Source organism: Stylophora pistillata, chromosome 1, assembly GCF_964205215.1.
Source record: "Stylophora pistillata chromosome 1, jaStyPist1.2, whole genome shotgun sequence".
Taxonomy (NCBI): domain Eukaryota; kingdom Metazoa; phylum Cnidaria; class Anthozoa; order Scleractinia; family Pocilloporidae; genus Stylophora; species Stylophora pistillata.
In genome coordinates this window covers 6,436,255-6,463,834 of record NC_142519.1, presented here as the reverse complement: position 1 = coordinate 6,463,834, position 27,580 = coordinate 6,436,255, and the positions used below count along the sequence as shown (strand labels likewise).

General features: G+C 40.5%; 1 protein-coding gene across 2 annotated transcripts; it reads left to right on the top strand.

The window, feature by feature from the left end:
- The first annotated feature begins 1,203 nt into the window (after positions 1-1,203).
- LOC111335954 (uncharacterized) lies at positions 1,204-26,611 on the top strand. Of its 2 annotated transcripts, XM_088732599.1 has the most exons (11): positions 1,204-1,652; positions 2,112-2,190; positions 12,063-12,690; positions 13,260-13,715; positions 14,715-15,175; positions 16,775-17,510; positions 18,081-18,177; positions 18,329-18,578; positions 21,238-22,029; positions 22,518-23,745; positions 24,639-26,611. In XM_088732599.1, exons 3-11 carry the CDS (start codon positions 12,585-12,587, stop codon positions 24,641-24,643), a joined length of 4,131 nt encoding a protein of 1,376 aa, XP_088588725.1. In that variant the 5' UTR covers positions 1,204-1,652; positions 2,112-2,190; positions 12,063-12,584; the 3' UTR covers positions 24,644-26,611. The 2 variants fall into 2 exon arrangements, with proteins under 2 accessions (XP_088588725.1, XP_088588727.1); XM_088732601.1 differs by lacking the exons at positions 1,204-1,652; positions 2,112-2,190 and having other exon boundaries at positions 12,583-12,690; positions 13,297-13,715.
- The last annotated feature ends 969 nt before the right edge of the window (positions 26,612-27,580 follow it).

Genomic DNA, 27,580 nt, shown 5'->3' with positions numbered 1-27,580 from the left:
TACGTCATTTTTAAACCCAGACAGAAGAAATTTAACTCCAGCATTTCTCTCTCCTTTAGAGGTAAACCCCTACAACAATCTAATGTAACTAAATTCCTTGGGGCCTATATTGACGATCATCTCACCTGGAAACACCCTATCATGTATGTATAAAAACAAATCGCAAAAACAATTATATTTAGGTCTCGCTTTTCCCTATCCTCTACAACCAACCTCACTTTGTACTACACCTTAGTTTATCCTTATATCGTCTATTGTAACTCCACCTGGTCGTCCACCGCATACGTATCTAACTTAAATAGAATTTATTATTTGCAAAAGCGAGCTCTGCGGGCTATCACCAACTCAGACTATCGAGCCCATTCTGCTCCTTTATTCTCCAAGCTAGGAATTTTAGATATTTTCCAAGTCAAAACGTTTGAAATCGCCAAACGTATGTTTTATTTCAAAAATAACTTATTACCCTCATTGCTCCTCAATCTTTTTGTAAGGAATAGCCAAATTCACAACGATGGTACCAGAACAGCCAGTTATTATCGAACGCATTTGTGCCGTACAAATCTCAAGCAATTTACTAATTTACAATTCTCTACCAAGATCCTAACATTTGGAACTCTCTCCCTATTTCAGTCACTCGTTCGTCAAACTGTCTAAGTTTTATGACGAAATTACAAGAGTTCTTACCTAACTAATCACCGAATTGGCCAAGCCGCACATTCGCAGTACTTTTTCTTTACTTGATTTATTATTGCGGGGTGGCTCTCCCATAAGCCCTGGGCTTCTTGGGTCTCCTCGCCTCCCAACAGTTATCGCTGTAATTAAATATTTTTATTGTTAAAATAAGGCAAATAAAAGATGATGATGATGATGATGATGATGAAAAGTTTGAAAAGTGATGTAAAATGTGTGCAAAGTCTCTCGGCGGAATTGCGTTGCGATGTCTGCTAGAGTGACATCACATAACTTATTCCGGGCTTTCATTCTCTACTTTATTTCCCAGACCCCACCATTTTTCGCGCGGTGACTGTCACGGTGACTGGTCGTGTTCAGATTACAGTTTCGAATCTTTCCCAATAACGTTGGTTGCCTCCTAAGAACGAATTCGTCACGTGGGAATGACAGGAGTCGCGCAGGCCCGTCAAACTTTTTAACTTTCGGAGGAACGGCAATAGACAGTGGATCCCCATTACAATCCAAGTATATTCACGCTGTCTCGCTGACATCAAAGAAGTTTTCTTGAACGCGTCAAGATGCAACTGACTCACTCTTTGTTTACGACGATGATGCAACGCAATCAGTGTGCGCATACCGCCTCGGTCGCGCAGGGTCTCTTCATTCCCAGTCTCTTCATTCCCAGTCTCTTCACCATCACTACAGAATTTCTCTTCTTCAGTAAAGATATGTTTCAGTGTAGTAAACTCTACCACGGACACAGAGGCAAGATAGGGGTTTTTAAGACTTAAGAATCAGTCAGAAGTTGACAGCTCTTCTCATTGGTGGAAATTGTGCAGTCAAATACGGTATGCTAAAACAAGGAATTTCCAACTGATGCAATGGCGTAATCCGGTCCGAGCTTGTCCGAGCGGTATACTCAAACCGGAAGTGTCTTTAGTGTCAGTGCAAGATGAAATTCGTCGACAGGCGAGATCCAAGTAAGATTTTCAGAAAGATTTCCATATGACCCCATACTTAATTATACACACAGTTATTTTATAAAGAAAACAATGGAAAAAACAGTAGTTTAACTTTGGGACGAATGATTTGTTTATGTGGGTAATATCAGCGGAAATCCATCCCGAATATTAAAATTTTTTTGTACGTCTAAAAGCTCTGATACCTCATTGCTATCTTTGTGTTGTCTTGCATTATTACACTTATGCAATGTTGGGATCGCCAATGATTCAAAATTATATCTGGATATTACTGCTGAGTATCTGGAGCGTGAATCAGTTAATCTGGCTATCGATCATTTATATTGGCAACTTTCTCCAACACCTCTTTACTCTTCAGTTACTCATACATCAGTATCAAGGCATGTTCTCAGAAATTTAACACTTCTAGGAGTTGCATCGCCAAGTAATATTTTGGTATGATCTTATCAATATCCTAAGGTGTGGATACGTAAGGCCCTTAGATCTTCAAGGATGGCCGTGATGGGAGGTCATGTCAAAATTAACATGTTACTTTTTGGTGAGTGCTTTCTACATTCACTCTATTGTTAGTGATGAAGTACCAAACTTTCTCCCACTGTATTTCAAAAAACATGGGATCCACACACGTGCAATGCAAGCTTATCACTGACATCTTCACATGTGAATATAATGTTATTGCCATCAAAATGGCAGTCCTACTTACCATGAAGAAATATAAGCATTGCCATGGTTAAATTTAATTTTTAGAGGAGTACATTTGGGGGATAATTAGATTTTGTTTTGGAGCCAAGTTTTTGTGCATGTGACCTCTACATTTGACACCCTTAAAATGTGATTTTGGATCTATGATTTTGATATCAAATTGATATCCATAAAATGAACAGAACATTATATGTTCTTCTCAAGTTGATATTTTCTCTCAAGTGCACAAACCAAATGGGTTATTTGGAGAAATTGTCAACACTCAAAGATTGATTTTCATCCATGCATAGCCAAGTAGTAAGTAACTTATTAAGGTTAGAGAAATTACAATTGATGTCACCAAAGATCCAACTTGGGCTTTAAAGACAAATTCCAAGGAAGGATTTGTAATTATCTATTTTGTTAGAACTTATCCTTGTGTGTCAAGGGACTTATCTGTAAAATTGGAAAATTGGAACCCTAAAAGTTTTCATACCATTGGTTTTAAATAATGTTTAGCCATTTTTTTTTTTATCATGATTATAAGTAGTATTTTAAAAACAGTTTTTTTTACCATGACAATTCTTCTGGATGAAATGAAACCAGGGAAATCTCTTTACTTCAATCTATGAGAATTCAGTCAAAATTCCTGCCCATTAAGCTGAGCCGGGTTCCAAGAACATAGCCTGATCTAATGCTCTAATTGCTGGACCAATGAGTGTTATAATCTAAGGCATCTATCAATTCAAAGCATCAACCTTCCCCCCTCAGGCAACCCCCACACATTTGAACTTCTGAAGATTGGTTTGTTCACATTACCCCCCCCCCCCCAGGGGGAGAAACTGTGTTCAATTGCCCCACCCAATTTTTTTGGTAAAAGGAAAAATCAGGGAGTTTGACTTTCTACAAATTGACATGCCTTAAAACCTAGAACTTGTAGACATTTCTTCTGAGCCATTTGCCCGTGAAAGTGAACAATTCACCATAAACACCTCAGTATTTAAAGATATAACTTGGATTCTATTAGATGCTTCTGGTTCAAATTCCCACCCCAGCCAGGCAAGGTTCAAATTCCCTACCCTCTGGGTGCAGATGACATTCAAATGCAGGGCTGTCACTAATTTTTCAAGTAGGCGGGGAAATGAAAAAAGAAGCCGGGGGACAAACATTTACTGGTGTGACTGTCAATGAGAAAAGGTGGGGCAGGGGGATAAGGCTTTTGGGAAACAACACAAAATTTTCCAAATACATTTTTATTTTAATGCAACTTTTACATGGAGCAAATTAAATGCCACAACTGTCCCCTTTCTCTAAGGGATTGGGAGGACTCTTACCAGTTTTCAAGAGTTATTTTCCATTCTTATGCTTTTATCATGACAAAACAGGGCTGCTGGAAAAATTATACCCACCCTCACATAAAACAGCCGACGTGAGTCGTGACTCTTTGCGTGACAAAAAAGAGACATTGAGTAAGACTGGGAACGAGTGAAAGTAGCTCGTGACGCTCGTGACCAAGGGGCAAGGGCAAAAAAAAACATGGCGGCAAGAACGTAACACATTTCCCCTTGAACCAACTGCATTACCCTTGAGAAAATAACACAACTTAACTCTCTGCTCTGATGTAGAGTATATGGGTGAACCAAATTACTGTCCGACAAAGCAATATCTGGAACGTATACAAGCACTGTACGACTGATACGTATTTTTTGCATGACGAGTAAACAAGCGAGGAAGACTCAATTAACGTTGTAAGTGTCTGGTTAATAAATCGCCGACTTTTTGTGCATTTCTTTTTAAAGTTCAACAGTGGCAAGTCCATGTGTGACAACTACTAGGCCACATGTTTTTCTATTAAATTCGCTTGGGCATCACCCCAGTGGTCGATTTGAAAGAGAAATGTTGAAGCCCAAACGGTGATTTGTTCAGTTTAACATCATCTTACCTTGAAGCGGAGCCAGAAGAGAAGAAGGAATCCAGTTTTCGTTGTTTGTCCACTTCTGCCTTCCGTTTCTTTGATGACATAGTCGTGCAGAACCAGAAACTCCGAGAACAAGAGAATCTGACTGAAACGAACACTTCGTTAAAAAGCGCGCGCTTATAGGAAGATGACATCGTTGAATACTACGCGTTTTCATTCAGCCTCACGGTGATTATAAAGTCACCTCGCTTAAAAGGTGGAAGAGAGTTTGTGTTAATAAACTATTGGTTTGTGTTTTAATTTATAATTTTGTCATTTGATTTATTTTTACTTTCTAATGTTTTGGTTTTGTATCAAAGTAGCCGAGGCTCAGACTTACAGTAGCCGGGGGAAATCCCCGGCCCCCGGCCCCGGCTCCCGGCCCCCGGCCCCCGGCCCCCAGCCCCCGGCCCTTAATGAAAGCCCTGCAAATGCCAGTGAGTTGTGACACAGGTCGGATGTTGGGGCTTGGAATTGATTGGTCCACATTTGCCACTTGTGGGTACCAAATAGAATTGCGCGAGAAACTTAATGAAGAATCAGTTGTGATAAAATAGATGTGCTATCAGTCAATACCTCATATTATGACACGACTCGGCAGTCAGAGGGCCAATAACTAAAATCAACCAATCAAAGTGCTCTATTGCCGGTCCAATCTTCTCTAAGTCTTGGACCGGGCACTTTCCCGAATGGTCCCGAATGATACCCCAATAGTGTCCCTTTAAACTTCAGTCGTATAATAAATCTCTTATAAACCAAGCTTGCTCGGGACCATACTGGAAGAATATCGGCCCTCGGTCTTTTTTGTACGGACCTCGCTGCGCTCGGTCCGTACTGTCAAGACCTCGGGCCGATATTCTCCCAGTACGGCCCTCGCGCTTGGTTAATAAGATATATGTATGACATAGTCATACTTTGTCATACTAAGAGGTTCATATATAGACCTAAAATTGGCTCAATCACTCAATTACTCACTCACTCATCTCATTTTAGTTTGTTAGACAAATTATTTAAGGATTTGAACCTGGATTAAATACGTCATCCTCTGCTAGATTTGCTTCTGTCCTTAAAGTCTTCTGTTCAAATATCTGGGGGGGTAGGTCAAAATCTGCAATTTTAAACAATAGTCTCCATTTGGTGCGAAAATATTTACAGGTCTTTGTTGGTGGGCATTATCTGTTCCGAGATGCAAACAGTTTTCCTAGAACGAAACTTGAGGAAAACTGCAAGCTAGAGGATCAGATAATGTCCAAGGACAACCAGACGAGAATATTTTCACGACAATGAAAGATATTGTGTTTTTTATCTTCAAATGTTTTTCAACGCGCAGGAAAAATGTTTATGAAAGCGTACTGTTTGGTGCGTGGGATGTCCACAAATAGCTTTTAGCTAAATACCTTTGACACTATAATAAAGTTTATGTATGTACGTATGTATGTATGTACTTTTCAGTGTTGGGTCTAAAATACTGAAAGTGTGGTGTGATCGTCCGGGTGAGTGTAGTCCTGAGAAGGACTGTCGTCGGTGGTAGTGACTGACGTTTCGACAACCTGTGCAGAGGTCATCATCAGAGTCAAGAGGATAGTTGTTGTCAGTAGAACGTTCTTAGTCCAGTTCGTGTAAAATGATTGGTCAGTTTTGCCGTGATGTTGTTGGCTATAAGACTCAAGCGACGTAAGTCGGTCATGATAGGTCTGTTTCGATCCGTCCATAAAGTTAGGTCGTTCTGTTCGGTTCGTTTGTAATGTTTATGTCGTGAATGAGTCGTTTGCATGGAGCCGGTAGTAGTTGACACCTGTTTAGGGAAATCTGTTCTAAGTTAGTAAACCAGCTTTCCAAAGTCAGTCGTTGAAAGTATTTAGTGCTGTAGGTTAGGCATTGCGCAGAGTCCCAGTCAATATTGTGGTTCGTTCAGCAATGTGATTGTTGACATCACCTTTCCTCGTCGCCCGTCCGTGTTCAGTCAGTCTTGTTGCGAGGTTTCTGCCAGTCTCTCCGATGTAGGAGGCTTGGCAGTCGGTGCAATTGATCTTATAAATCGCTCCCTGTTTGTTCCTCGGTTCGTCCTTGTCTTTAACGTTGGTTAGTAGCTGACGTAGTGTGGTGATGGGTTTGTGGGTGACGCGGATATTGAAGGGTTGTAAGATGCGCGAGATGTTCTCAGACATGCCTTTTAAGTACGGTATGGTTGCTGTAATCGTAGGAGTTGCGGTGTCGTTAGATTCGGTAGTGGTAGTAGGTCGGTGAGTGTTTCGTCGGATGAGGTCGTAGTTGTAGTTGTTCTTTGAAAAAACGCGGCAAAGGTATTTGTTCTCGTCGGATAAGCTGTCTATCGGGTTTCATACTAGTTGCGCGCGTCGTATTAGGGTTCTGATAGTTGTGGCTTTGTGTGATGTAGGGTTGTAGGGGGGGGGGGCATTGGGGCCTATTAGAAACCGCAAAACCGTCGAAAAAAAATCATCTAAAACCGAAAAACCGAAACAAAAATCGATAAAAACCGAAAACCGCATGCACAACTGTCAAAACCGATACATTTTCACATCCCAGTTATTAAAACACGTCTCTGGAATAACTTACCAAGTAACATCACTGGCCATCACTCCTTCTCTAATTTTAAACGTAATCTTAAAACCTACCTTTTTACCCGGGCTTTAATCTTTCATCTCATTAGCTTAGTGCTTTTTAATATTCTGTCTCATTTGGTTAGTGCTTTTTTATTTCTTGTCTCATTAGGAAAATTGTAATTTTACATATATATATATATTTTTTTCCTACAGTTTCTTTATTTTTATGTAAAGTGCATTTGATCATGTATATGGAATTTGCGATATATAAATTTCAATTATTATTATTGTTATTATTAAAACCCTGATCTACCCGTTACAGTGGTGACAAGTGGAGCATACAGAGTAAACTGCCCTAATTTCATTACAGTATTTGTGAATGCCATGGACTTGGCATTCATATCTTCTAGTATCTGCTTAAATTATAGGCTTTATTTCGGCTGTTCTCTCGAGGACCTCGAGCGTGGTCTCTGCGGACTAAGCAGTTGGTAATGGAGCCCAGTTAAGTTAGGGAAATTCGCACAAAACTGCGTTTAGCGGCTATTCGAGAAAACCGCATCGGATAAAAACCGATGGGGTTATATGATGGTTTTATCCACATCGGATAAAAACCGCATCGGATATCAAATCCGAAAATCCGTTCAGTTAGTATTTTTCGCGAAAACCAAAAACCAAATGCTTAAAAAACGGAAAATCCGCTGACCGCAATGAACATCAAAACCGAAAACCGAAGTTTTTTGCACAAAAACCAAAAAACCGATCTAAAAATAGCCAAAACCGCAAAACCAAAAATCCCAACGCCCCCCTCTTGTAGGATGACTCGTCCAGTAATCTGTCGGTGTGTGTCGGTTTGCTGTAAACTGTCGTCCGTAATGATTTGTCGTCACGGCTTACCAGGCAGTCTAGAAAGGAAGTTTGCCATTTTCTTCGACTTCTCTGATATACTGTATGTCAGTGTTTTGTCCCTTAAGGTGGTGGTGGAATGCGTAGATTTCGTCATGTCGTACGGTGGTGAATGTGTCGTCAACGTAGCGTAACCAAAGCGGTATCGTTTGTGGGCAAGTCGAAAGGGCGCGTTCCTCGATGTTTTGCATCACAATTTCTGCTACAACAACAGAAACCGGAGACCCCATGGCTGTGCCGTGTAACTGTTAGTAGTGTTTATCGTTGTACCGAAATTAAGTTGACGTCAGGCAAGGTTCAGTAAGTCCACAATGTCGTCTGTCGGTAGCGGTAGTGGGTCGGGAGATTGTCAGATTGCAGTCTCATTGGATTGCAGTCTCATCGGATTACAGTCTCAAATCTCACTAGTTTGTAGTCTATGAGGCGCCAAAGTGAACAAAAATGCCATTTAGCAATTTTTCTTTCCAATTATATAAATATGTTCTAAACTCAAGATTTTTGTCCTCAGTTTACATATTAGATGCTAACTTAGTGAAATATTCATGCTCTTTTTCGCATTTATTTTCTAATTCTTCTGTTGCATTCTAATTGCAAAGAAAATGCGTTACAAGTACGGAAGAAATTATTCTAATTGAAATGTGTTTTAGATGTTCTAATGTTCTTATTACATTATATTTTGAAAAAAAAAGTATGCTAATATTGTTCTTTTCATGCCAAGTTTGAAAAAAACTCTGCTCATAAGAATGAAAAATTATCCTATTCTCAGTCCGAAAATACATGACAATTGCAAAAAATTCATGGCAATTGAATAAAATACAAGGCAATTGAAAAAAAAAAGAGTTCTAATTAGTATGCAAATTTATGCCAAAAGCATCGTAGGCGTTGAAGGTCGATTTTGCTCCAAACGTTCGCCATTTTTCTTTAGGTCGATTGAGTTATTAATGGCAAGAAACGGGAACTTAACGTCCGATCTGCGGGAAGCTATTAGCAAAATCAGTGAAGTTGGTCGACTTCTGGCTCCGCTGACTTCAAATACGTTCGAAGAATTATCAACATCGAGCCATGAAGTTCCACACGTAAACAGACCGACCGTAAACAGTGATGTGAGCGACCCTCAATCCATCGCTCCATCGAGGAATGTAAACCATGAGCTTCAGAAACTTTTCCCAACACTCAAGCATTCAAATGAGCAGGCTAGCCCATCATCCTTTCGTCCTGCTAAACATCTCACTGTACGTGGCGGAAAGAAGCGAAAACGTCAAACGCCGAAAGCGAACGCGAACTGCAAGAAAGGGAAACCTGTGTTCAGAGACATAGTACTCATTCCCAACCCAAAACACAACAGGGTACCGACTCATAGTGCCCGATTACAGTTGGAGAGGAAAGGTTTAGCCATTCGGTCTGTTTACGTGTGGAACTTCATGGCTCGATGTTGATAATTCTTCGAACGTATTTGAAGTCAGCGGAGCCAGAAGTCGACCAACTTCACTGATTTTGCTAATAGCTTCCCGCAGATCGGACGTTAAGTTCCCGTTTCTCGCCATTAATAACTCAATCGACCTAAAGAAAAATGGCGAACGTTTGGCGCAAAATCGACCTTCAACGCCTACGATGCTTTTGGCATAAATTTGCATACTAATTAGAACGCTTTTTTTTTCAATTGCCATGTATTTTTTGCAATTGCCATGTATTTTTTTCAATTGTCATGTATTTTTTTCAATTGCCATGTATTTTTTGTAATTGCCATGTATTTTTTGAAATTGCCATGCATTTTTTTCAATTGACATGTATTTTTTGCTAAACGGCATTTTTGTCCACTTTGGCGCCTCATAGTGGTCGTCAGGTATCTGTACAGTCGTTAATGAATTCCTCAGTGGATTTTGCTTTACGTCTGGATTATCGGTCAGCGGTTGTAGTATTGTCGTCAGGTACTTGGATGGTTGGTATGTAGGAGAACCACAGAAAGAAACAATAGGTTACATCGGTAAACCAGGTTTGTGTAGTTTCGGCAAACCGTAGACTTTCAGTGGCTGTGGTACTGAGCACCTAAAATACTGGTAGCTGGTCACTGGTAGATGGTCACTGGTAGCTGGTCACTGATAGCTGGTCACTTGTAGCTGGTCACTGGTAACTGGTGATTGGTAACTGGGGACTGGTTACTGGTGACTAGTGACTGGTAACTAGTGACTGGTAACTGGTTACTGGAATTTGGGTAAGGTAGGGGGACCAAAAGGCACTACTGCCAATCAATTGACAAGAACTTGAATTCCAACAGAAAACAATAACAATAACAACAGACCCCAACCAACCATTAACAGTAACTACATATATCTAAAACGACTTACATGACTCAAGGTATTTCACATTAACCAGACTATAACCCGCGTAGTTCAACATTTGGACGTTACTCATCCGACAAGCAGATGTCCTCCAATTGAGGACATAGCTGGTGAAAACGAACCTAAGATGGCTAAAAACGATGACATTATGTAGTTATCATTATATCTCATTGAGGCAAAGAATTTATTCCGTATATTTGAATCAGGAGTTGATAAACGTCTATCTACCTGGTTTTAAAAAAAACTGATTAATTTGAAACGTTATTTATTGATTTTGAAATAACTTTAACATTAATAGTAACAAACATGTAAAACTAATCGCAATGACGTTTTAACTGAATTGGTTGAGCGAAGAACGTCACAAGTCTACTCACCAATAAAAATACCATAACGCCAAAGAATGGCGACCCCTAAGCTCGACACGATCACACGCATTACTCCTACACACGATTTGCAAAGATACCATTCCTAACATTTGTATGAAAATCCTCATGCGTGTTATCTAAGTAGTAATTTCTAGCGGTGAACGAATGTCCGCCAGATTTGCATCACATTCGCAGTTAGCGTCACCCCACGTGACCATGATTTTCTTGAAGACATGTTTTCGCACTGTTGAGGAGGCACGTCACCCTCTACCGCTAGATCTAGCGCGAAGAATTCAACTATAAATATAATTTCAATTTGCTTAGTGTAAACTTAGTGTGCTGCATCGGTAGTAAGAGACATTTCACATTTCAAAAATCTACGAGTTTCCAGCTATCAGACACCAGTCACTGGTCACCAGTTACCAGTTACCAGTCAACAATTACCAGTGACTAGTTACCAGTTACCAGTGACTAGTGATCAGCCACCAGACTTTTGAGTAAACATTGTCATGAAACCTCATCTTTCTCGCATATGGTTTACTTTTAATGTTCCGGCTTACGCTTCTAAAGTTAATAATCAATTAGTTATTTAAAGGTACGTGACGCAATATATATAGCAAAGCAGAAAGCAAAGGGTCAAAGTTCTCATCATTTAATTGAAGAATCAACACATACCGCGAGCTAGAAGCCTTTAGTTTGTGCCATGCTTAAATCAGATTCACAGATGAGTTAAAGTGCACCTAAACCCAAAAATTTTTTCGCTTAACAAAATAAGCTTATTTTTTGAAGTATTTCTGTGCAAAAATATTTTAATTTGCTCAAATCTTTAATTTTCTGTGCCCAGTCAAAATACGGAAAATCGGCCGCCATCTTTCCCCACCACCGAGTTTAAAGAGGAATGGCTCTAGCGAGTAATGTGACGTCAAATCGAGAACACGAAAGTCTCTTAGTCGGCAAATTTTCGGACAATATCGACTACAACCTTCCCAAACAAGTGAAAATGTGTGAAATGCAGACTTTCGTGTTCTCGATTTGACGTCACATTACCCGCTAGAGCCATTCCTCTTTAAACTCGGTCGTAGGGCAAGATGGCGGCCGATTTTCCGTATTTTGACAGGGCACAGAAAATTGAAGATTTGAGCAAATAAAAAAATTTTTGCACAGAAATACTCCAAAAAATACGCTTATTTCGTTAAGTGAAAAAAAAGTTTTGGGTTTAGGGGCACTTTAATTGATCTTCAAAAACTTATTAATTATTCAGGAGGCTACCAGCCCATCAAAACATTGGTAAAACATCACGTAGTCTGAAAAGTCCGGTAGCGGCTTTGGTTTCAGTCCCTAGGAGTGCGGGGCTGAAAGTGCAAACAATGAACTATCGCTTATTCTCAGATGAAACGCTCTTTATATAAAGGTCACTAGTAATCTTTATATAAAGGTTCATCCTTGCACAAAATCTTAATGGCGTCGCTTCCATTGCAGTCTTCCGAATGGCGCTGCAATTCACAGCGATGTATTTATTATAATTCATTTAGCCACTTAAACAGGACATTTTTCTCAACATCAAGTGTCTGATGGGAATAAACTTATATAACCCTTTCTAGATTTTACTTCCTACTTTACTGCTGTCCTCGACGGTGAGGGCCGTATTTTTCAATTCGGTCCAGTACCTGTGGAGTTTCAGATGTGGGATGGTTTCAAACTGAAGGGATGTATCCCTTCAGGTCCGTTCAGGGATGGTGGTGCACATATTGCCATTGTAATATATCACGCAGAAGATATGAGTTCATTTCATGGAGCTACAGTGCTGACTATGGAACTTAGGGAAGTGGCCAACCTCAGAATTGTTGTGGTGCCCATGAGACCTTCAGAAACTCAGGATCTTAAAGGCTACAGCGTGAGAAATGCTGAGGCAAGTAAGGGCTAGTTTAATTTTCAGAGTTCAAAATTATTTCTACACTGGTTTTCCTGTGTCAATGAATTTTTCTTAGCGAGTAAAGGAACCCAGTAAGTTTTTAGTCCCAGAAGAACGCAAACCTTTTGAACAAAGTCATGCTCCCTTTTTAGTCAGGTATGGATAACATCATTGTTATGATTTTCATGTACTATTACTATCTCTTATTCAGATGCGAAGAATTATACCAAGTGGTGAACATCTGTGTGAAAAAGTGTCTTATATATGGCATTTTGAGCGCTCTGAAATTGATCACAGGGTGATACTGGAATGTATAGGTATGTGTGAAATTGACTCATATTTTACATTTAAGAGGCCATTGTTTACCTAATGTATCACCCATAATCTTTCAGGAACAGAGGAAGCATGCCTTGTTCTGAGTAAGCGGCTCTAATTCATTAGTCTTTCGAAAAGTTTTAAACCTTTACCACACATGGGCGTCATATTTTGAATCATTTAGCTGTCATCATATGCAAAATATGTCCGAATATTTCATCGGGATAAAAATATTTTATTCTGCTAGTCTAGTTCAGTGTGAAATCCCAAATTTTTCCTCGTTCGCCCGACCCTTTTTCTTTCGAGGGAAACGAAACTGAGCGTCACTTTTTTTCAAATGTCTGTGATTCACCAATTCAGGTTGTTTGTGCCTTTTGTTCAGTTGAACCAATTCAGCTAGTTTGTGCGTTTTGTCTAGTATAAACCATTTCTGCTAGTTTGACAATTTCAACCAGTTGAACCTACCTTTTAGCATCATCACACAAACTCTAGTTCTTTCAATGCTGCAAAAATTGTGCTATACCAGTCGTCACATGCAATCTTTGACAGTGTATTTTTATATCTGATAAAGGACAAAGTGCCTTCTGTAAAGTACGTGGTTTTTATAGGATATGGCTGATAAAAGATGGTTATAAATCTTCTGATCCCGTGGAAATTAACCTGTCTTTCCTAAATCTGGAGACATTGCCAATTATTGAAGGAAGGTGGGAAAATCTCACTGTGCTTAATGTAAGCCGAAACAAGTTAGCAGAGCTGCCTGAAAGAATTGATGTCCTGACTAACCTGACCCATTTGTATGCAAGCCACAACCGACTTTCTAAACTTCCTGAGACCCTGAAACACTTGGAGAAAATTCAGGAAGTGGATTTGAGGCATAACAACATTGACAGACTTGATCGAGGTATTGGTGATCTGAGGCATCTTTGTTCACTGTACCTAGTAGGTAATCCCCTACCAATGCAAATCATTAGATATCTTATGGAGCTGAAGAAAAGACGACCACGAGAACTGTTCATAGATCTTACAGGTAAGATAGATAATAAGAAAAAAGCAGTTTACCTTTATTTCAACACAATGTAAGTGACGTAAGGTCGGATTGAACTGTGGCTAACGCTGTTGAAATATGAGCGCACAGTAGGCATCCTACTTTTTCAAATGATCGCCTTTTCCTTATACAACGATCCCTCCCTCCTCGTGTACCTTATCACTATCTTAGTACAGTTAAAAAAGAGTGAAATTCATTTAGCACAAACGATTAAATCCTATTTAACATTCCTTTATGACGCTGACTATTCATAATTATCTTCATTTGCCATCTACCGTTTCTCTATATACCGTTCCACCCCTCCATCTACCGTTCCACCCCTCCCTTCGTGTTTTTTCCCGGTCTTTCGTCCGCCTCGTGATTTTAACTCCAATTACGCCCGCGTCCTTCCGCCAAGTTTACCATACTTTCTTTGCCGTATTTCCTATTAATTTTTTGCTCAGTTGTAGGCGATTTCAAATTAGATCTACTTGACATAGAACAACCTTAAATATTCCAAGAATAGCCTTAAACTGTAGATTTCAACAGAAAAACGTGTAGAAATGTGAACACTTGGGCCTGTTTCTCGATCCTCTGAGTAACTTAACGCGCGCAAGCCACATTTGGAATAAAAAAAAAATAAGTAGTAAGGGTCTTTTTTTTCGAATCTCAAAACTATTGATACTGTATTTACTCGAGTAAAAGCCTCCCGCGAACAAACTTCACAGATGACAGTAAAATTTCTATTAACCACAGACCTTGAATAAACCTTCTCGACATCGGAGAGGCTTTTATATAATAGAAGCCGTGACGTTAAATTGAGTAAATACTTTTTATTGTGCATGTAAACACGGCAAAAAAACACCTTTTGGGGGACCAGTAACTTCTTGTACTTTTGAGAAACGCGCCCGTATTTGGACAAAATTTCAAGGTTTAATTTTAAAATGAATAAGCAAAAATATCAAACTGATTATCATGAAGTTACAACCTTTCATTTGACAGATGACGCTCCCGTGGAAGTAATGGTGCAAGGAGAAGATGCAAAGCTTCTTTACGAACAGGCTCTGAAGGAGGGATATGTGAATGTTTATCGGGCTCGTATTCTATTTGTTGGTCAGGATCGTGCGGGGAAGACAAGTTTGAAGAAGTCTCTCCTAGGTATGCCATTTGATCCTAAAGAACAGAGTACTGATGGAATTGAGATTGATCCTTCAAAGTTTGAGATTGAAGTTAACCGAGTAAAGAACTGGTATTCCACCAGGGAAAGCGCGGGCGAAGCCACCCTGCCAGAAATCTCTGCCATATCAAGGATGGTAGCCGAAATTTTGTATCATTCGAGTGTTGGTGAAGAAAACGTTGATTCAAATCCTACATTAGAAGAAGTAAGATGTAGAAAAGAATCTGGAGAAGAATTAAAGGTAGAATGTGAAGCTGAAAGTGAAAATAGTTTCTTTAAGAAACAGGTTTGTATTTTAATTTCAAGGTATACTCAGATATGAAAGATTCTTAAGCAGGAAAGCTTTATTGAGGGCAAGCACATCTTGTGCAGAGTCTCTTCAAAGAGACCAGCTACTATGGCGTCAACTCTGGGACAAAATGTTCAACTCGTCGTGGCGTCGTGTCATCTCGTCGTGAGGTGTACTCCCATCTCGTCGTGTTCGTGTCATCTCGTCACCTCGGGTTTTCCGCTGATTGTCTTGTCATCCTTCAGTTCGCCGTCCTCCCATCCGCCGGCTTCGTAGAAAAGAACGGTCCTAGAAGGGATTACCAACTAATCCAATATGGCTCCGACAGAATCCATCAGTTGAGGAGCTCAAGAAATGGTGTAAAATGGGGTTGACAGGCTTACACGATCCCCGGTGCGTATTTTAGCTTTTTTCATTGTTTGGCTCTTACTAGTGTATCTTTGCGTCTCCCTCTTTTGTACGAAACAAGGAGCGGGTCTTTGTAGATTTTGTTCCTTTCAATACCAGATTTTCGTGAGGATTTGTCTTAGTTAGGCATTGATGGTTGGTATTGTTTGACGAAAACAAGATTGTTTGATTCCTTTTGGTTTGGTTGGAGAGTGGCTTTCTGTCTTCAAAATTCACTTCTGAGAGAACCATTTGGACGATATTTTCTTGATAACGTCTTTCTAGCCTATGTGAAGTTTTCAATTTCATGTTCAAATTATTCTTTGCAAGAGTTTTTTCTGAAAATTCTAAGAGCTTTTCCTTTTATGAAGCTTATTCAACTCCTGGTGGGTTGTCTGTAAAGCGTTTCCAAACTAGCAGTTTTTATGCGCTTTGGCATAGAAATTTTTTTCCATCTTACTCACGGAGATATTAGCAAAGGAAACTGCCATTTTTTAGTAGAAGGGAGACGACACGAAGAGATGACACGGCGCCACGACACGACGCCACGACAAGATGAACATTTTGTCCGAGAGTTGACGCTACAGACCACTCATCGCTCCCCTTATAGGTGGAAGCATCAAAATGCTAGCACAAGAGAAGGAATTTTCTTCCCCCATTTCCAGGTCGTCATAATATTTTTACTTTATTTCGTTTGTGTGCAAAGATACAAGCGATACACGATATTCATGCCAAATGAAAATAATTCATTGCTTGGTAAAACATGCCCTCGGATCTTTTTCAAAGCTCTCATCAGTGGCACCTGCTTTTCAACTATTTTACTTCTGTATGATGCACGATCCTCGCAGTAGATAGCGCTATTTAAGCAATAGCGAAAATCAGACCTGAAAAAAATCAGGCCTGTACGGGACTCGAACCACTGACCTCTGCGATACTAGTGCAGCGCTCTGCCAATTGAGCTAACAAGCCAACTGGGAGCAGGCCGTTAAGTTGATTCGTAATAAACCCGTGAAAGTGATAAATCAGATACAATGAAATATATGAAGTTCATATATTTTGAACTGCGATATTAGATACGTATGATGCACGATCATCGCAGTAGATATCGCTATTTAAGCAATAGCGAAAATCAGACCTTTTACTTCCATTTCTGAAACAAATGCCTTTAAAGATGTTCACCAAGTTACTTTTTGGAAAACTACATTCTAGCTTGAAGAAGATGAGCACAATCCAGCGAAGACAGACATGTCTTCGCCAATAGGGAGCTTGGTAGGATCAGACGATAGTGGAAAAGATGATTCGCAGCATAGTGCCGATTTGATGATTGATACTGCCTCAGTTGCAGTTGACGTCAAAAACCGTGCTGCACGATGCTTAAAGGAGATGTTTCGCAAAGGGCTGGAGCCCGAGAATGATAGAAAAGAGGGGGAATCCGAGTTAAGTGTTGAAATGTGGGATTTTGCAGGACAACATGTATACTATGCCTCACATCCTGTGTTTTTCTCACCCCGTGCAATTTACATCCTCGTGCACAACCTGAGCAAGTCAATAGACGCCATAGCTCAGCCGTGTGCCAGGCAAGGAACTCACAAGGTTATCTTGGAAAACCCGAACATGGAAACAAACCTGGAAAATTTGCTATCGTGGCTCGCTACGTTACATAGTATTAAATCACCGGCAGAAGAGATACCAACAGATCTTCCCTATCTCCGACCTCCAGTATTCATTGTTGGTTCACATGCTGACATACCATACGAGGACACTAAGACCGTGACTTCAAAGATACAGCAGGGAATGGCCGGAAAGGAATATGAGAAACATGTGATCAGGCCTTTTTTCAACGTTGATAACACACAAAGCAGCAAGTCAAACTCAAAGAGCAGCAGATCGATCTTATGGAGGATCAAGAACATGTTTTCCAATCCGCAAGGAAAGCATGAAGCAGGTAAAACTTCGAACGCAGATTAATAAAGCGCTTAGTGCTTCTTCGATGACGTATGGGTGAGGGAATTTTAAGATTAACTAAGTCCCGTTCACCAACAAATTATCTAAAGCTTCATCGGTAGAGTACCCTTGTGGATGGTCTGGGATGCGAATTTTCACGCGGGACTCAGACCTTAGTTCTTTGTCCCTCGTTCCTTACATTGATATATTGACATTAGCTCGCTGAGTCATGGTCAGTCATTTACTTATATATTTCATCATGAGGGGCTCCCTGAGCAAAGCTTGCGGACTATCACTCAATTGCCGCGCAAAAGTTTATCAGCCTTTTTATGTCGGCAGAGGTGAACTCAAGATACTAATAAACTTCGCAAACATGGTACAGTTTGTATGACTCAAGGTAAAAAACAAAGTTTGACGTCGAGGTTCCTTCCATCGTCCAAGAATATTAGAAAATCGCCCCTTGGTTGGAGTGCTTTGTCTAAAATAAATCGGAACTGGTTACTTTTTAACTGATTGTAGAAATGCCAATTTTCATATCGTGATCTGATGTACAACCGTACGTTACTTCAAGGTGATGATTCTGATGGTGATGGAATTCCCGCGCTACAAACTAGAATCCTGGAAGTGATAGAGCAAGAACCGTATATGGGGGAGCGAGTCCCGGTCAGGTAAGGTGCTCTTGATTTCGTAAGTGTGGAATGTTTAGTTTATAATGAAAAGGTGCACAAGGCAAAGACAGATAGTGCAAAGAGTAAATGTATGCTCTAAGTAGAGTTGCTTGTAGTAGCTAACACGATGTCGTGTTTATTTTCTTCCCAGATGGTTCAACTTCGAAAAGGTCATCGAAGCTTTAGTTACTACTAGCGTTTATTATACGAAAGTGAAAACGCTTCAAACGTATGCCAAAGAACTTTGCTTCGTAGAGGATGAGAAACAATTTAATACGATGTTGAATTTCTATCATAACCTTGGCGTCGTCGTCAGACACCGCGACACAGTAATCTTAAAGTCACAATGGCTGATTGACGTTTTAAAGCAATTGATAACCATACCTCACTTCGACAAAGCGGTAAGAAAATGTAATTGTCCACATTGCCAACAATGGAACTCTATTTACAAATTAGCGATCGTTTCGGGGGAGAGAAAAAGTTTAATGACTGATGGTGTTAAGGAGAACGTGACGTTGCGTTGCATGTATGGTATTTTTAAAATGAGTGACAGGGATCAAATGTCAAGTACTTTTACTTCGAGTTCTTGCCTTAATTTGTGTAGGTCGAGTATTCACCGGATGTTACTAAAACTGGTAATGGAGAACGAGGAACGGGGAACGGGGAACGGCGAACGGGGAACGGGTGTACAGCGGTAACCCACCTCAGAATTCAAAATGGCGGAGTAAACGATGTTTACAAACACCGATTTTATCGCTAGGTCGCCGCTTGCAGCGAAATTAGACGACTCGCTTTTATTTAACTATTGCCCGGGCGAAGCCACGAAGCCTAGTATTCCGAGGCGAGAATTTGAAGTCAACGTTTCTGCAATGGCTGCCACCATTTGTTCTGACGTCTCTCTTTGTTTTTCCTTCCTGAAATCTGCATCTTTTGGGAGAGTTTGGATATGTTGGTTGTTTGCATTGCCCAACAGCATTTTTTGCAGATAAGTAGCAAGGAGGTAATATCTTAGATTAACAGAAATGAGCTAGGAAACGTAATGACCAGCCTAGTTATTAAAATTACAACATGCAGATATCTACGTATGATGCACGATCCTCGCAGTAGATAGCACTATTTATGCAATAGCGAAAATCAGACCTGATTTTCGCTATTGCATAAATAGTGCTATCTACTGCGAGGATCGTGCATCATACGTATCTAATACCGTAGTTCAAAATATATGAGCTTCATATATTCATTGTATGCAGATATCTGCTTACCTTACCGCAAAATAACATTAGGAACATATCTTTGAATCGACCCATAAACCTCCATGTAAACAATAGAGAAATCAAACATTGACAGAACTTTTAATAACATTCAATTTAACAGGAAAACATCAGTTATGTCTTCAAGAATGTAGGTGTATGAATTCACATTCATGCTAATGCTTACAATAATATTTACACTGCATTGATCATATTCAAGAGAAAGGGATTCCCATAATGGGCGTGAAAGTCATTCAGCTGTTTGCTTTACAACATTATTGATATTGCTAGATTGTAACGGTGAAGATTTTGGAGGTAAACCTCATTACCTTGCAGTACAATTACTCTATGAATATAAGAATAAATGCCGCGAGCTTGTAGTTCTGAGTTGAATGAAATGTTGTGCATGAATTGTAAGATTCTCACCTCTCCGAGGATTTGATTTCTATGCAACCTGCAATGTGTGCCAGACAAAAACTAAATTTAGGAGGTACTCAACATTTCAAAGTAAAATCCTTCAATAAAACCTACACTTACCGTCCATGCTTTTTGCTCCGACGATCGCTTTCGAAGAGCACGTGCTCAAAACTAGTTGCCAGAGACAGAGTTGAATAATGAAATGCTACATCAGCGGGTATGCGGTCAACAACGCGGGCTCAAGTGTCCTAGGTCTAAAATTTAGCGAAATTAGCGGAAAATAACAAGGGGTGACCTTTAAAACCGAGGAACTCTGTTTTCGTCGAAGGCACTTTCCTATTTCCAAAGGTTTAAAGAAGAAAGTTAATTTTTGAAAATTTTTAGGGGGTGTACCAAATTTTTGGAGGTTGTTCTGTAAAAGAAAAGCGGCAAGGAAAACGGCGCCTCGAAGCAACAGAATAGGAAATCAACCATGCGAACGACTCAAAATCCGTGTTTCCGCGGCAAAACCTGGCGCATGCGTATACGTTATTCAGCTCTGTCGTTGCCAGACCCTTTTAGTTTCCTTTACTCCGCCATTTTGAATTCTCAGGCGGGTTACCGCTATACGCCCGTTCCCCGTTCGCCGTTCGCCGTTCCCCGTTCCCCGTTCCCCGTTCGCCGTCCGCCGTTCGCCGTTACCCGTTACCCGTTGCCCGTTACCAGTTTTAGTAACATCCATATTCGCCATGGCGATTTGTTCTTAGTCAAAATAAAGTAAAACGTTGAGTTTAACTGCGGATTTATTGAGTCATTCTCAACAGATGGCGCTAGCTTGTCATGAACTAGTTAAGGTCCCATGACTAATAATTCAAGGCTTTTGAGTTCAAACGAATCTTCGAGGGCGTATTTTGCACCAATAATTAAGCAATTTATCTCACTGAGTACTGATTCTTATGCTTTCGTTCTTCGTCTTGTATAAAATGAAATGTTTGATTATTTTGCCAAGCCATTTTATTATCATAATTTGAATATATCAACAAAGTTGAAATGGTGAATTGGCCACCGTCATGATTATGGCAGCTGACGTTTCGAGCGTTAGCCCTTCGCTCCGACGAAGGGCTAACGCTCGAAACGTCAACTTCTATAATCGTAACGGTGGCCAATTTACCATTTCAACTTTGTTGATATAATCAAATTATTTCGTTACCCCCACCGACGCAGCCCCAAACAGTTTCTTTAGAAACTATCAGCCTTTATTCATTTTATTATCAAGCGACAAAAAAAAATAGGGTCCAGAATAAGGGTCAAAATATTTCCCTGGGTCATAAATATACACAAAGTCTTTGAGTTTTGAAAAGAAATCATCACACGGAGCAGGTGTGATACTGATTGACTTTTTCTGGCTTTTAAGGACCCTGTGGGTTCAAAGTACTGGAAGGAACTCGAGATAAGTGGTGTTCTCAGCATGAACCTTGTAGATCACGTCTTTTCCAAATTTGATAAGCATGACGTCATCAAAGAAGATATCCTAGACCTGATGGAGCAATTTGGCTTGATAGCAAAGTTCTCTCCTAATTTAGCTAATGCAACATACTTTGTACCAGCTCAGCTAAAATCATCACCTGAAGGTCTCCTCAAGTTGGAGCCGTCAGGCACTGATCCGTGTTCCTTGTATCTTCACTTTGTGGATGGATTTGTCCCGCATGGTCTCTTTCCGCAGCTAGTCTCAAGATTTACAGCTTGGTGTCCGAAGACTGGGTGCACACAGCTCCCAAACCTTTATAACAATGGAGCCCGTTTTTTTATGGGCAGACATGTTATCTATGATCTGATTCTGATTTGCCAAAGGAGGTTCATCAAGATTTTCTTGAGGAGCATTACACAAGTTGAGGCAGTTTCAATGTCACAGTCAGCAGAAATGGCAAGAGCTGTGCGAGAGTTTTTAGAAGACACCATGGAGGATCTGTCTCAAGTGCTCACATATCTGAGGGGAATGCAGTATGAGCTGTGTGTTTTATGCCCCAACTGCCTTCAGGGGGGCCAGCAGTGCGCAAACCACACCCAAACCTCCTGCACGCATCACGACTGCTTTCACCTGTTAAAGGTAAAAAGAGATGAACCACTGTTTTGCACGAAGAGCATTCCTGCTGCAGTACTCACTATTAATGGGATAGAGAGGTGGTTCTCAGTTAACACAGGCAAGGTAAGATAATAAAAAGTTTAGCATTTTAAAAGCATCTTGTAAACCCCATCCACTTTGTAATTTTTTAGAAATGTCGTTTCTTCTCCAGACGATGGATCTTTAATAAAACTATTGCTGGTGTAGCAAAACTTTTCTTTTCGATAGATTTTAAATTTTAAAACAAAGGCATGTTGAGCCTCTGAAAATCTGTTTATTTTTAATTGCTGGAAAACGAAACCTGCTGAGTAAATTGATTTCGCTTGATCTAGAGTCGATTTCGTTCTGCAACAGCTGAATTCAGCAATTTAAATAACGGATATAGTTTGAAAAAAGTGCCCGACCCAGTTTCAAGAAATACATTATTTTTTCATTGCATAGCAATCGAAGTGGATCATAAAACTTTACCTAACTACTTATCGAATGTGCATAAGCAATTAGATACGTGCTAGATAGATGTAACAACCGTGACTTCAAGGTAATACATGTAAATTAAATTGCCTGGTCTGCAGGACTTGTCCTCCATCAGAGGTGACACAGCGCAAATAGCACAATTTCAAGATCCAGGGAAGTGTGGAAAAACCCTGAAGGTGATGCTTTTGGCGAGCGAGTGGAATTCATCCAAGGGTGGCTTGTCGACAATAAACCGACACCTTGCCATACTTTTAGCGAGCCATGCAGAAGTTAAAGTCACTCTCTTAGTGCCGAAATCTGCTTGTGGTGAAGAGGATAAAAGAGCTGCAGAGAGTTACAATGTTACCATCCAAGAGGCAGACAGCCGTCCAGGTTTTGATGACCCCCTCGACTGGTTGAGCTTTCCACCACGTGATATCACTACGGACATCGTGCTGGGTCATGGAGCGAAACTCGGTAAACAAGCTCAAGTCATCAGAGAGTCGCACAATTGCAAGTGGGTCCAGGTAGTGCATACCGCACCTGAAGAACTCGGCATTTTCAAAAAGTACTCCAAGGCCATTTCGAAGGGAGAAGAGAAGACTACGGCCGAGGTGGATCTCTGCAAATTGGCAGACGCTGTTGTCGCAGTTGGGCCCAAGTTGACGGGGGCTTTCTCATCCTACCTGCGTTCATGTGAGAAGCACCAGGACATAATTGAGCTGACTCCAGGAATCTTCAATGACTTTTCAGACGTAAAGCAAGTGCAAGACGAGAGTGACAAATTTAAAGTGTTAACCTTTGGTCGTGGTGATCCTGAGGACTTCAGTCTGAAGGGCTACGACATCGCAGCAAAAGCTGTAGCTGAACTGAACGACAAGTCGTACTGCCTGGTTTTTGTGGGTGCTTTAGATGGAAAACAAGAGGAAGTGGCGAAGGCTTTGCTGGATAGTGGAATTTCTGAAAATCAGTTGTTTGTCAGAAGGTTTGTGAAGAGCAAAGAAAAACTGAAGGACTTGTTTTGTGAAGTTGGCTTGTGCATCATGCCCTCCAGGACGGAGGGATACGGCTTAACTGCGCTGGAGGCCTTGTCGGCATATCTTCCCATTCTTGTGAGTGGCAACTCGGGTTTTGGAGATGCTCTTCGTGTTCTTCCACTCGGCGTGTCCTTTGTCGTTGACTCCTCCGAACCTGAAGAATGGGCAAAGGCGATTGCTAAAGTCCGTCAGAAAAAACGAGCAGTGCGACTTGAAGAGACTCGGATGCTCCGGAAATGTTATGAAGAAAAGTACAGCTGGGAGAAATCATGTCAAACTCTTGTTCAAAAGATGTGGAGCATGGTTTATGGTAAGAATTAAATTAATTATCTTTGAATCTTCTATCTACTTTGCGTCGTTGCCTTAAACTTTGGAGCCTTCAGTTGCAGTCATCGATACTAGTCCTTTCAGGACAACCCTCGCGTGAACGACAAAATTTATCTCCTTTTTTTCAAGTTGTGTGAACCCTCACTTTCAGAACATGGCTGGTTGTCAAACCTTTCTTGTGAAAATGAATTTTATACGTTGAATAATTTGCATATGTATAAAAATGGAGGAACCTCTCCATATTAGGACAGCATCTATCCTTGTTTTGAAGCAGAGGCTTGAGGCATCTCGGAAATACCTTGCCTTTTTCCAGGGGCTTGTTCGTGCGCGTGTGTCTAGGTGCTCGTGCACGTTTGTGTTAAGGTGCTCGTGCGCATATGTGTTTAGGTGCTCGTGCGGGTGTGTATTTAGGTGCTCGTGCGGGTGTGCGTCGAGGTGCTCGTGCCGTGTGTGTTTAGGTGCTCTTGCGCGTGTGTGTTTAGATGCTCGTGCACGTGTGTGTTTAGGTGTTCGTGCGGGTGTGTGTGTTTCAGTGCTTGTGCGCGTGTGTGTTTAAGTGCTCGTGCGCGTGTGTGTTTTGTGCGTGTGTAGGTGTGTGTTTGGTGCTCGAATGTGTGTGCGTTTAGGTACTCCTGCAAATGTGTGTTTAGGTGGGCTAGGAGGTTCTACCCTATTCTCTTATTCTTGTTCGGTTAGTATTTGATAAAAAGGTTCAGGTATTTACTTACTTGTATCGGTGCTCTGAAGAGTTTATTTTATATTTAAGAGTTCTTCACTACCTAGCGACATATATAGTCATATGTATTATTGAAGTCTGTTGACTGTTATGACATTCATGACTCCTGTAACGGTTTACTCCTCCTGCTCTTTTTGCAGGTTAGAAAAATAGAGTTTTCCACACCTGTCAATATGGTCAGGTAACCGCAGCCCTACAGATGAAGGAGGAGTCAAGTACAACACTGTCTATGGGTGAAAAAGTCCATTTGCTGTCAATGTTCTTTCTTAGTAAGCTATTGTTTTGAGATTTTAAGCGAATTTATTTTTTATTTCTCGTGCCTTTTTGGGACGTTTTAATATAATATCCTCATTTACCTCTTCGTGTATAAAGGTAGATGATAAATCGAGACCGCAGAAAACATAGTAAAATTCATGAAATAACTAAGAGGTTTAGCAACCTCATGTTCGTTCATTAACAAATACATTGGCCTCGAGAAGCGGATGGCTATGTCGCTGTTTACTTATGTAACATATTTGTCAAACATGTGTTTCTTGAAAATATTACACGACTCGGGCCAATAACTAAAATCAACCAATCAAAATGCTCTATTGCCGGTCAATATTCTCTAAGTATTGGACCGGGCACTGTCCCGAATGGTCCCGAATGATACCGCACTTGTGTCCCTTTGAACTTCAGTCGTATAATAAATCTCTTGTGAAGGTGTAGTCCGATCGTCCGGGTGAGTGTAGTCCTGAGAAGGACTGTTGTCGGTGGCAGTGACTGACGTTTCGACAACCTGTGCGGAAGTCATCATCAATGTCAAGTGAATGGTTGTTGTCAGTACTCGAAGAATATCGGCCCTCGGTCTTTTTTGTACGGACCTCGCTGCGCTCGGTCCGTACTGTCAAGACTACGGGCCGATATTCTCCCAGTACGGCCCTCGCGCTTGGTTAATAAGATATATTAAAACTTTATATAAGTCTGCTAGGAGGCTACAAGGCAAGCGGATGGGATCCTGAGTTCTCCTGTAACGCTTGGCTCCGGGGGTTAAGACTGTGACCCCTTTCACTCGGCTGTTTTTATTCTCGTAGTTTTATACTTGTACTATATCATTTCCTACTCAATTTTTGTGTATTTTGACCGAAAATGAACTGAAATATATGAAAGTATAGTCAGTATATTCCGAGATAGTATTCCTAAATATACAGTCATTTAAATAGTTAACCTCAGCAACATCGTAATGAGTTACGTGGACGGGTCAAATGTTATTTTACAAAGTGGGTAATTCCTTTGTTCTCCCATTCTTTTGCCTATAAACAACACGCATTTCAGTTACTCTAGCTCTACATATCGTACAAAGGAGGACGTTGAACCAGCAGGGTTTGCGCGCGTAGTCGATCCTTCGTATCTTAGGCTTTTGATTTGTTCTTCTGGTTCTTCAATTTACGATTTTCTAGAGTTAGAGCTTTTTGAATGTTCAGTGTTAACAGTGTGACGTATTACATTCATCTTGTTTATCTATTTTTGTCCGCGAGGGTAATTAATACTTACGGTTAGGGTAGTAAATAAGTTTTATTATATCGCTGACAGTGCCCGTGGGCAATATTAAGAGAATTCTGCGTTCTGATTGGCTACATGGGCCCATCTTGCCCGGTAGTGATTGCCTGCTTTGATCCCGCGCAGGATAATCGTTGCTTGGAGCGGAATTAAAGAGTTCGTAATCAGTTAGACAATGTCGGCGATGAAGTTGCAAAAAGCGTCCGGTGTTACCCTAAAATATATTTTTGTCATTATTATTGACAATAAATTAGAAGTAGAATTTTGTGAATTTTAGTATGCATCAGGTCCATTTTTGTAAGAACTTCCAGCATGATTAACGTTATTATCATACAAATTACATGCCAATCAGGTGATATTTAAAACACACAGGGCATGCTTTACGAATTCATTTTGCTCAAAACTATACTCGAATATTTTGCTTGAAATCCTTCGATCCTACCATGTTTTATTTTTTGAGATTGTCTGGTGCAGGCAGAGTGTACCCACAATATACACTAGGAACGTTTAACGAGTCATCTGAATAACATGTATGCCGATATATAGAAGGAAATAAATTATTGTAATGACATAATATTCTCTGTGTGGTCACTTCCGATTTGGATCGCGACTTTTCAACTTCATATTCGTGTGAGTCCTCTTATAATGGTGACATCGATTGAATGCTCATCATCTTACTATGAGCAATCATGACTAAAATGGATACGCGCTGCAAAATCAGATTTCTGAGTAATCAATCAATCAATCAATCAAACTTTATTTAAAGAGGGTGACACTTAATAGTTTAAAACTAATGAACTTGCGGCCCTTTATAAACATTGTTACAATTTAAGGACTGGAACCATTATCTCCGTATGATTTCTGAAAAATTTTCGTTCAGTTTCGGTTCTCGTGACGTGCTATGGATCGGATGCAGAAGTGAGGATTTAAGATGAGGACAAAGATCGTGAAAGATCGGGATTTTATTTACCAAAAAAAAAATAATTCAGTTCCAGTCCTAACTCAGAAACCTGATTTTTGAGTATCCATGTAAGTCACGACCCTCCTATGAACCACTATTCTTAGTTGTAATTGGCTGATATTCAATTGCTGCGATTGGCGCATTTCTAAGAAATCTTCCCCCCTCTGCTGTCGCCCGGCTCTGCTAATGGGTCTTTTGATCGTCGGTACTATGCCTCTGGAATATTTCTATTCCACTGTGCCTGTTTACATTATTCAGCTGAGTTATTCTGCAGATGGCCACGATTACCCCAACTGTGAGGTTGGGGACCGCGATCAATGAACGGGCGGTGTTCTATATTGGGAGACGCGCTTTGAAACAACATTGGTATGTAATAGCGAATCGGATATCTCTGTCATGATCATGCTTCTTTATTCTCTATTTAACTCATTGAAATTTTTTAAACCTAGGAGAGCCACAGGTAAAACGAAAAATTGTAACAACTGTATGCTTTCTTGGGGTGCAGTGTAGCTTTACCTCAAAAGTGTTGTAATTTTTTGGCGCAAAAATTCTTGTGAGCCCGCCCTCGGCCTCGATAGCCTC

Excerpts from the sequence above, each read along its gene's own strand:
- LOC111335954 (XM_088732599.1), top strand. The coding sequence starts at position 12,585 with ATGCGAAGAATTATACCAAGTGGTGAACATCTGTGTGAAAAAGTGTCT. Across the intron at positions 12,691-13,259 it reads GGTGATACTGGAATGTATAG|GACAAAGTGCCTTCTGTAAA; the intron begins GTATGTGTGAAA and ends TATCTGATAAAG. Across the intron at positions 18,178-18,328 it reads GGGGAGCGAGTCCCGGTCAG|ATGGTTCAACTTCGAAAAGG; the intron begins GTAAGGTGCTCT and ends TTTTCTTCCCAG.